Raw genomic sequence first — 11,347 nt, 5'->3', positions numbered from 1 at the left:
TACTTCACTCGGCCACACCCGGTCAGAACCCTCCACCGGTTCCACTCCGTAACGTCAACAACCGGCTCTGATACCATTATTGGATACTTAAGCACCTTGGAGAACCACACCCCAAAAGCTAGCTATTGGGGTGGGAGAGCCAAGCCACTTCAGTACCACATTGGTCATCCCATTCTAACCAATGTGGGACAAAGGTATCCTATACTACCTTGGTTCCTAACAATTAGCTTCCAATTTATTGATATAGACAAAAGGTAGAAAAACAGAATTAAGAAATGGTGAGGCATCTTGAGAAAAGAAAGAGTAACATCACTTACATGAACAAATGCTGTGTAATGGCCACCACCCATGCTCCCATAGTGATTGCTGACTGCATAAAGCACATATCGAGTACAAGACTGGCCATTCTTATAGGCAACATACATAGATAAATCCAGATCATCAACAGGAAAGTCAACGTATGTCTCTAGTTTGTTCTTCATGAACCGGCTATACGAGAACCTCTTCAAATGAATAACCAAAATCTCTGGTAATCTCCAAAGATCTAACTTTTTACTGGCTTGACAGTGTTTTTTGCAGCTAGGACAATACCTGAATGATGGTACACGATATCAGAAAATTAGCACTAGGCCAATGTAACTACGAGGATAATGACTATATTATGACATGAAAGGATTTTCAGATAAAAATGTTTCAATTTCGAAAATTTTTTTAAAACAAGAAACCACTTGTAATTGATGTAATGAAAAGGAATAAGAGTTTTAGGAGATGCAAATTCTCAAAAGGAGAGAAAAAAAAGATAGGAACAACGAATACAACCAAATAGAGATAAACTTTCAAACAACTTCAACCAACAAGTCTCCTTCAGCTACTGAAAAACAAAGGCTACTATAAAGCTACCAAAGAAACCCAAAACTGGCCACCAACCAACAAAAGACCAGCAAAGAGCAAACTGAAAACTCTTCAACGACGCACGAAGTTTCAATTTCTAAATTCTAAATGACCAGACCAGAACTATAAAGTTCGTTATGCAGATTCTATTTTTTTTAATAAGAAGAAAACCAAAGTATAAATGGACTGACCACATGTCTTCCGGACCAAGAGGCTCCTCCTGCAAGAAAGCTTCAAGACACTTATATAGAGAAACAGATTCTTGAGGTCTCTTTGTGAAAAAGCTGGATTTAAAAATCTCAGGTAAGGAGGTAAGAAGGTGAGTGTCATAACGCTCAATCTGCTTTTCTGGCCAGGAGACAAGGACATATAACCGCTTGCTCTTTTCCGACCCCACTACAAATTCACCAACTTGAATTTCAGAGCCCCTAATGATTCCCTTCTCGTCTGTAGTGTAAAATTGTAAATCAGCATCTGACGGTGAATCACAATTAACTCCATCTTTGCTTCTTAACGGATCAGTTACACAAGCCGATGTGGAACTAGTTCTTTTCCCCACCTCCTCGGTTTTTTCCATTGTATCAACATCAGAGGTATGGTTTTCTTTCAAAGCATCTTGAGCAGAAACCTGGAAGGGACTAAGCAATCTTTCATATATGTCTTTGATATCAGATCCATTAAAAGTACTAGGCAGCTTAGCCACGAGAGGAAATCCAAATGCCTTAAGACTTGTAGTACGTCTCCCATTGATGTACTGCCTGACCAGACAAGAAAAATTAGACTCCAGGCAAGTGAGGCAAAAAACGCAATATTATTACTAGCATTCATCTACTTTTGTTGCTATGGTCTGGCAGTTGCCAGTTTGCCACCGGTACATTAATTGTTTACTAAGAAAATTATTATGAACGATCCAAGACAGTTTCTCATATTGCCTCCTGTTATCCAGTAAATCCCAATGCAAAATTACATTTTTTAGGAGGCAAATCACATATGTAAATCCCAGAAAATTTTAGTTATTATTAATGTTTAATTTTCCAATCTATATCGAAAGGGAAAATTGAATAAACTTGTGGTAATTATATCCAAGAGTTGAGTTACAGTGGAAAAGTAGTTCTTAATATTGGCCTTGGGCATATCTAGTAAATACATTGCTGCGACAAATTTTAAATCTCAGAGATAATCCTCGACTTGGAATGTTATCTCAAATTAAGCGGTGCTATTTCCCCAAAATTTGTTTCTTCATGCTAAGGAGGATTGGAATTTTTTATGTGAGGAAAATTCTAGCGTCTACACCTATCGTCCATTTTTTAAGTATCAAAGCAATTTTGACTTGTAGCATGATGTCCATCAGCTTACCTTATGTGATTAGTAAATGACCAGTTATTAAGCTTGCTAATGTGCATAATGACAAGAAGGTAAATAAGTCTATCAATTATACTTTTGTTGAACGACCACTAATGTGAAATGCCTCAATGCCTACTAGGGGACTTACACCTCCTCCCATCTTTCTAAATTCTAATTCAAAAAGGGTTTTTCTAACATCCCCTATGCTACTACCATCTCAACCAGCCATGAAAGTGACGATGTTTTTTTAAAAAAAATAAATAAATAAATAAACAATAAACAATGTTCAAAGAAGAGTTGACATAAATGAGTAGAAAATTAGTTGTAAATAGATAAAGCAATATGCAGCTTGATTCAAGGAAGGAAAAGGCAGAAACAAGAGGATCTCACCCTATGAACAAATCTTATTCCCACCGAGCAATAAATATCTTAGAAAATCATTATTAGAACCTCTACATCTAGATGGAAAATAGAAACATTTGTTTAGATATTAAATGATCCAATATACATGTAATTTCAAACTTCTCTAAAGCTTTGCAATCGGTGTAAGTAACAACCTTACCTTCCCCTAGAGGCCAAAATTAGTTTACAATGAACTTGCATATAAATTTTAAATATTAAAAAGGAAGTCACGTGAAAACAAGATCCATCAGTTCAAAAATATAAAGCACTTACTCCTCGATCCTTTGATGCATGAACACAGCCAAGGGCACTTGTTCATCATCTTTTGCTAAGCGATAAGCAACCAATCTGTCACCATCTCTTATCAAGGATAAAGAATCAGCTGGTTCCTCAAGATACCGTATGATGCGGTTGTTGTATACCTGTATAGAAATTCATGAGTTCAAAGGACATTGAGAATAAAGTAATTCATGCTCTATTATGAAGAAATTAATCCAAAAGTCATCAAAATGCAACCAATTGAAATGTATTACAATTATAATGATTTACCTCGGCAACCAAAAAAGTCTCATCAGCTTTTAGAGAGCATGCAATACTAAGGGCTTTTATTAGGTCTTCCCATTTTCCAGACTTGGGAACTGTAATGGTGTAAGGAGTTGGAGTACTTCCATCAGTGCTCACAACCGTTAAAGTCATTGTTCGCATCGTTGTTGAAGGTAGAGGCAGTGACAAATACATGAATGGATCAAAGGTCGTAGAGACTTTTTTGCAAATGGGACAAACTAATGTTGACTTATATTGACCCTGCAAGGATGCAATCAAATGACGAAGCCTTGATGAGACATTAAATGGAAAATTTCTATTGGCAGACAAAACTTAGGCATGCAAATAGGGGGGACTCATAAACAAGTCTAATATCTCGATGAACGTAACTAATACAATGAAGAAGTAGATTTGATTTAGCAAAGAACATGAGATATTCATTAACATACAAGTTTCAAAAGAACATGCTTTTACCATAGGAGAAAGGCAAGTAGTGTAGGTTATACAAGGTAAGAGAAGGGAGGAGAGCATACTTGGCACACATCAACAATGATGGAGTCATTACGAGCCAAATGGTTTTGCCAATATTCATCTGCTACTTCATTATCGGATCGTCCATCTCCATCCTTAGCTTCTACGTAAGGCTTCTTTTTCACACGATTGAGATCCTCATGGAGCCCGTCCAACAAAAAGGCAAGGAGCTCCTATAAACAATATATTGAATCAGACTACAAGACAATGAATGAAATCCTGTACCCAGAACCCCATCACCCAGAGGAAGGAAATCTAAAACCCTACTTCTGATAGCAAGAAACTTCACTGACTTGAGAATCATGTTGATTACATCCACTGAATTGAGGAGCGAATCTAGCAAGCTTAGACTTGAACGTTCTGGGTGCCACAGGACTTGCTCCAGGAGCCCATAATTTTCTCAACATATCTCCAAATGCCAAAGCAATCTCCCCCTGAAAAGTTACTGCTTGTTACAGACTTCACTGGTATGATGGTTAGAAACTCAGAGTTGGCAGATATGATTTTGATTACTGTTCTGTAATGAATGAGTTGCCCTAAACTACAAATTTAGTTGGTTATACTTGTAACTTTTGCTAGCAGTATCTATTCTGATATTAGCATGTTTAGAATGCAGAATTGATAATTGAATGAAATGGAAAAAGAAAGGGGTTCACTGAGATAAAATGGATCCATGAAATCGTAGAAAGCATACATTCATGCCCAATGGGTTGTCGTGATTTATTTCTCTACCATAGTCACCGAGAAAGTAGTCAACAAGTTTTGGAGTGTGCACTAAGCACTGCAGAGCACTATTCATGAAACAGGTGTTCCCAAGATTTTGCAAGCCCGTCAATCCTAAAGAACCAGCTTCACGAGAGCTTCCAGAAAAAACTGAAGAATTTACACGGAAGCAGCTTGCACTCCCAGTTCCAGAAGCACCATTCATCATAAGTGAAGTAGCAGATGAATTTCCAAGGATAGAATTTGCCAATTCATCCTTTTTCCCCTCTTTGCACCTTATGAAATCTGACAACCCATAAACTTGTAATTCAAGTAGAACCTGTGCCGAAAATAAAATACAAAAAACAGCATTACAGAAAGAAACATTTTTATTATCAAGTCAAGTACTATCTAAAATCACAAGGCAAGCTTATGAAAATTTCACTTCATATTATTAGGGACTGGGAGTGGGGAAAGAAGAACAGTCAACAAAATTATATCTAAGAATTATCTTCTGTGATTTTATTTAAACAATAAAAAAGGCGACTCCTGATCACATCTAAAGTCCGTCAATGTCAGATAAGTTACAAGTAATTATTTGCTCAATGGAGTACATGTCTCCTAGTAAAAGACAGTAAAAAGATGCTTGCATCGCATTGTTAGAATATGAAAAAACTCGATGTTTTCTTCTAAATTTTCTTTGCCGTACCCTAATCAAAAAACCCAGTGGGTTAAATGCAAAAAATCAGTGACTCTTGCCTCCTAGGAAACCACTCTTACCTTTCTCCAATGCCATGTTTTAATTATTTTCTTCAAAACTCACCTTGTTACTCTATGCGCACTTCACGAAGTTTCATTAATAAATAACAGTGGAAGTTCACTCTCATGCAGACATGGTATATGAAATAAAAAATAATAATGTCAAACATCTTATAATTCATGGAAGCTTAGAAAATAAAGTAGATATTATATTATATTTTCAGAAAAATATTCAAGTATTGAAAATATTATTGCAATGCAAACGTGATCTGACTGTTAATGACTATTAGCCAAACAGATGGGGAAGAAATTGTTAATGACTAACCTCTTGATCTGACTGTCGTTGCTTATTACTGTTACTAAAAAGGGAAATTGTATGGCCTGAGAAGTCCCATATTCGCAACTGCATACAGCAAATTATTAGATATATATCTTGATCATAAATGTTTTCTTTTGGTGCTAAAGTAGAGTAAGCGATACTAAAAGAGAAGAAAGATTATTACCAACTCTGACTCAACATTGAAGAGTTTGCATGCTCTCCTAAATAACTCGAGTACATTATCCTGCCAGTATAGAAGAAAACATTAAGATTTGACTAGCATACATTAGGTGAAAGTATTTTTTTTTCCTTCTTCTTTTTTTAAGAAAATAAGACTGAAAGTGAAAAAGATTTGAATTTGATCACTCGTGAAGAGAAAAAGTCACAAGTAAATAAAAAGATCAAGGGAGATACTAAGTTGGTAACAGAGTTTTCTCCCATCCGAAGTTCATATTGTCTTTCTTTCAAATCACATTACAAATCAGAGTTTCACTTCAAAAGTTGCCCTGAACTACGAGATAAAAGAGATGGTCCTTACCAAACAGGCACTACACGCTGGAGTGGCAAAAGCAAAAGACAAATGGACAATCCTTTTAGAGGCTTAAGACAAGGGGATACAGAAATGAATAGAAGAGTATTCACATGAACCAAATTCTGTATTTTTCCTCACAGAAAGTCGAGCAAAAGAGTAATGCAAACTATAGACAAGGGGGGTTCTATATCAATTTTCTTTTCTTGATGGTGGGTGATGTACTATATAAATTGACTAATCATCACATACAAAAAAGGTTGAGTGACTGGAAGGAATCTCCATCGAGCGAAAGAATTTATATTTCCCATTTGCCTTTTGAGGATGATACACTACTAATTGCAAAAAAAAGTGTGTTAATAATTGAAAATCTATTTTCTCACAGAATTTTTTTTTAAAAAAAAAAAGAAAAAAAAAAAGAGAGAATTTTAAAAAGAAGGATAAAGCCCAAACCAAAGGAGTTACAAAAGATTTCTCCAATTGATTAAAAGTGTAGAGAGACTATAAGAGCTATAAAAAGAAACCAAAACATAGCAAGAAAGATAAACTGTTCAAGATAACTCTCAAAAGTACTTTCCTTTTCCTCTGTCCGCAAAGTTTTTGAAATAACTGCAAGTTTGAATATACACTTGAAGGGATCTTCAATGATTGGTAATAACATGGTATTGTAGTAGAGTATGTAGCCAAGAAATTGGGTTGCAAGGTTGAATCAATCCCTTCTGTCACGTGGTAGATCCTCTAGGAGGAAATCCGAAAAGGTAACAATTTTGGAGTCCCATAAAAAAAGAACATTGAAAAGAACTGAGGAAAAGGAAAACTATTATTTATCAAAAGGGGGCTGATTATTGTTGCTTAAAGCTGTTGTATCTACCACTACCAATGTCCACGTCTGTCCGTCTACTACTGAGGAAGCTATCCGTGACATTAAAAAGGAAAACGATAAAGTTTCTTTGGAAGGGAACAAGGGAGGTCCAAGCCATTTGTTTTGGTTAGCTAAAATATTAGTACGACCTCCGAGGCCTTTGGAGAATTGAGGTTTAAGACTCGGCAGCCTAAGATATAGAAACAATGTCCTTTAGGCAAAATGGCCATCAAGGTCTCCTAAACAGAATTACAAACTATGGAATCGAGTGGTAGCCATACGAGGGGAAATGGGGCAATGGATGGTTCGCTGCAAAGAAGAAAAAGGAAAAGGAAAGCTGACCATGTGGGAGTCTCCTGGTGGAATTAATGAAAGTTAAAATGCCACTTGCCAAATCATTAAATTCTTCACAATCATCTAGGAATGACGGAACACATTTCAAAATGATATTCTGGTGGGGGATCAACTATTATGCCAAAATTTCCAAGATTCATCACAGTGTCCTGGCTTAAAAATGCAAGTATCCAAGATGACTAGGAGGATAGCACAAGCTCAAGGAGGGTGGTTCTTGCCCGAAGAAACTTATTAGAGGTAGAGATAGAGGTTCGGAAGCAAATCAAGGTGCTAACTGGCAACTGCAATACAGCCACAGAGGTGGGAAGACGAGAGAGTGTTTTTGCCTTTCAAGTTCAACAATATGTAATGGTGAGATTCGAACATCTGACCTTTTGGTTGAGGTCTTGAGGATATATGCCTTAACCAATTTAGCATTCTGAAGACAGAGAGTTTGGAGGTTTGACACTTCTTTGAATACATTCACTAAGTCCTAGTCTTGTGAGTTAATTGCTTCATCACATTGGGATGCAGATAGTTATCATGTGCCAACAACCGTAACACCTGATGTCCTAAGGTAAAATTCCTAATTTGGACCTTATGATAAGGGTATTAACACTGTTGAGAGACTGCAAAGCACGTCTTAGAACATCAGTAGGAAAATAGTGGAAATATTACTAGTCGCATATGTGAAATTATGTAAAATTTTCTGTATGTTCACAATTATAAAAAGAGAGCAGGCAATTTCTAGAAATAGGTTGTGGTGAAATTCATGTTATCAAGGTGTTGGGAAGCTTGTAATTTCTTTCTTAATATCGATTATTAATACTATTTTCTGTTAATTTCCATTTCAATTTTTTGTTCCTATCAAAATGCCCAACCATGGTTTCAAGCCCAAGTTGCTCCACTTTGAGCCTGGAAGCAGAGGATTTCAAAGAAATTCATTTCAGATCAAATGTTTGACCACCTGCTTGAACATTCGTTGCTTCAGAATAAAGAGGTCACCAGTTAGACCCACACGCAAAAGTCCACCTGCTATGGTGCTACTAGTAATAAACTACGCATTTAAATCCATTGAAATTTATTAAACAATTCATTTACCCGTAAAAAAGATATACCATCACACAATGCAAAATAGTATAACTGACTTGAAAGTTATTTAAAAAAATTGTGCCAAGCATGACCAAGAATTCAAACTAGTTTACATGCACCATGAATTCTCATGGAACACTGTTGGCCCGACAACATTTCAGAGTGAATGAACTCATGAACTAGTAAACTTATAGTCGTAGGCAGACAGCTACTAGGATGTAAATTGAAGTCCTCAAAATATTTAAGATTAGAGTTCCCCTTTTAATTTCCAACCGAACAAATAGTTGTTAATGCTAAATGGTCCGCAAACTATCATTAAAGTCATGGAATCAAAGATTAATAAAATTTGATATGATAATCAAGTGACCTTTTTGCTTATTCTCACTCCCAATAAATTTGCCTCCCGTTGGATAGAAAGCCTTAGTTGTAAAGGATAAACATCTGCAATGTTATTTTCTGCAACGGAAAAGCTACCACCATTCCTCGTTGAAGACTTGGAATCACTATGCCTACAGCACAAAACCGTAAGGAACCCTTAAATGGTCTTGTATGATGAAATTCAGCCATAAAGAAAACATCTGGGCGTGAAAAAATTTATGGTTGCAAGGAAGAGCACATATCTTTTTTCTTTCTTTCTTTTTTTTTTTTTTGGGATAAGAAACAGGTAACTACATATTCAAAACAATAAAAGGGGAGACAGCCTAAGGGCCCAGGGTTGAGGAAACCCCTCAAACAACAAAATCTAATACAAAAAGACCTTCCAATTTCTAAATCAAGGTAAGACTATAGCTACCCTCAGTATCTTTGTGACTTGGAGCACATCATTTCTTAATAACATGATTAACTAACCGGAAACAGGAGACGCCTATAATTAATTAGCTAACTAGTAAATGTACACAAGTAAAAAATATTTTAGGGGAAGAAAAGAAAGAGAAGAAAAGGCAAACCCATACCCATCTAGACAGAAATTTCATAGGAACCTGAAGTGTTGATAGTTCAAAACATATTAGGTAAAGAAAGGTACCTAAAGTTGTACCAGAAGTGTTCATGGAAGCTTTTTTTCTTATAGGAAACAATTTCATAGATGTATGAAATTGCAGCAAATGTTCAAGGTCATGGAGTTCAAGAAAGCTTTTGCCTTTTGGAAAACTGAATTACCTATTCTTCAATGCAGAATTCAGTTATGAAGCTGGAGATATGGAGAGAATAATATATTCCATTCACAATAATACAATTATTTCTTTTCAAGAAACATTGGAACTATTGATTGGGATGATTGAATATAAGCAATCGAATATCCGCTTATCAAGATATGCAATGTAATCAACTTAACTTCCCCATCAGAAATAATCCAAATATTTAAAAGAGTCGTGGCATAGCACTCACCATTTAAGTGCCTGCACCCACATTTCTCCGGAGACCAACGCGTAGTCCCTCCCTGAAATGCCCACTTCACCATTTTCACTATTCTGCGAAGAATCCTCTTCTCTTCTCAGATTAAACACAAGATCGGAGCTGAAAATGCTGTTGATGATCTTCATCGGTCCAGCATACGACGAACCTGGCGATGCCAGGAAGGGAAGTCCCCTCTTCTCGTCAGCATCACCTGTTAAGGAATCGTGCGCGTCCTTCCACCACCTGAACAATTCAAATCGTAAATTCTCTTTAGACGCACTGCGTTCCCGGTTTTGTCAGGATCTCCACTGCGACGCAGCCTCACAACAGTTCAAAAGAGTAAAAAGCTGCTTCATCTAAGCTCAGTATCCAACTACTTTCACCATTGCAAGACACATTTCGGTTTTCTTTTTCCAATCTTACCTCGTAAAAATTCTCAACTAAACGAATAGATTAGAGAATCGCATTTGCCCAATTCGAGCTTCCAATAAAGGTGTAATTTAGATTCGAAAATGTTGTAGCAAAAAAGCAAGAAATCGAAGTGTGGAATAATGAATCTACCTGTATGGAACGAAGTAAACTCGCTGATCGTTATCTGAGTCGAGAGGCAAGGTGGATGAAGAGAGATCTTCGGATAAACCGCCCATAGCAGAGAAAGCGAGACGGGTGAAGAGAAGAGTTCAGAAACTAGTTGTGGAAAAGTAGATCATTGGGGGGGGAGAGAGAGAGAGAGAGAGAAACAGAGACAGAGGGAGAGAAAATGGCGGATTTGCAGAGAAACAAGTGGAGCTTTTGTGTGAAGAGGATTCCAGGAGAGTTATATATTTCTCCTCGCCCAAATGCAATTTCCAATTTGTGGTGCGAAATTGTGATATATGTATATATAATTGTTTATTTGTTTAATTATTTATGCGGGGAAACGGAATCTGGATTGTAAAAATAAATAAATAAATAAAATAATAATAATAATAAATAAATAAATAAAAAGGAATTTAGACACACTGCAAAATCGAATGCTGAAAATTCTCGGTTATATATATATATATATATTGAGAAAGTAAAACTCTCCAGCATAAATTTGAGTTGTAATATTGTCGAGTAAATAATTATTATTTTCTTGGTAAATATCATTTCGGTGGTTAAATTTTGAAGTTTGTTCAATTTTAATTTATATATTTTGAATAAAACTTAAAATATATTAAATATATATAAACTGAATTAAACATTTAAAAATATAGTACGTAAAATTAAACATATCTCATACTATATAAATGAAAATGATATTTTAATTTTCATTTTGTATGGTTTTGTTTTTAAGGATTCAAATTTAATTTCTGCATACATTTTGATTATATTTGTGTTAACTATAATTTTTTGTGCAGATTTTTCTTTTCCTTTTTTGACATCGGCCTTTGCTTTTTTTTATAGGAAAAAACTTGAGTGTAGTCGATCTATTCTGCAGCACATCCAATTAAAAACTATCATGTAATATTTGAGGTTTAAAAAAAATATTAAAAATTATTTTTCTATGTGGATAGAAAAAGAGGAGCATAGACTTAGGTGCAAAAATATTACTTTTCTAGAATAACAAATTTTAATAAATGTCAAATGATTTTTTGGGAATACTTTGATTTTTTTTTTTTTT

General features: G+C 35.6%; 1 protein-coding gene across 4 annotated transcripts in view; it reads right to left on the bottom strand.

Annotated features, from left to right (window-relative positions):
* Positions 1-10,559, bottom strand: part of LOC120088099 (ubiquitin carboxyl-terminal hydrolase 8) — a 28,507-nt gene extending 17,948 nt beyond the window's left edge. For 2 of the 4 annotated variants that reach the window (XM_039045159.1, XM_039045160.1), the window contains exons 1-12: positions 10,264-10,559; positions 9,694-9,945; positions 8,675-8,816; positions 5,676-5,735; positions 5,498-5,575; positions 4,406-4,753; positions 4,005-4,145; positions 3,714-3,884; positions 3,187-3,441; positions 2,911-3,059; positions 1,083-1,649; positions 318-591 (exon numbers count right to left, since the gene is read on the bottom strand). In XM_039045159.1, coding sequence (XP_038901087.1) covers positions 318-591; positions 1,083-1,649; positions 2,911-3,059; positions 3,187-3,441; positions 3,714-3,884; positions 4,005-4,145; positions 4,406-4,753; positions 5,498-5,575; positions 5,676-5,735; positions 8,675-8,816; positions 9,694-9,945; positions 10,264-10,349 — 2,523 coding nt within the window. In that variant the 5' untranslated portion in view covers positions 10,350-10,559. Of the gene's footprint in view, positions 1-317; positions 592-1,082; positions 1,650-2,910; positions 3,060-3,186; positions 3,442-3,713; positions 3,885-4,004; positions 4,146-4,405; positions 4,754-5,497; positions 5,576-5,675; positions 5,736-8,674; positions 8,817-9,693; positions 9,946-10,263 lie in introns of those variants that run through there. The other 2 variants (XM_039045158.1, XM_039045161.1) reach the window with 2 other exon arrangements.
* Positions 10,560-11,347: the final 788 nt, after the last annotated feature.

Source organism: Benincasa hispida, chromosome 10 (assembly GCF_009727055.1).
Source record: "Benincasa hispida cultivar B227 chromosome 10, ASM972705v1, whole genome shotgun sequence".
NCBI lineage: Eukaryota > Viridiplantae > Streptophyta > Magnoliopsida > Cucurbitales > Cucurbitaceae > Benincasa > Benincasa hispida.
The sequence above is the reverse complement of the archived record's forward strand: the minus strand, read 5'-3'. Positions and strand labels throughout refer to the sequence as shown.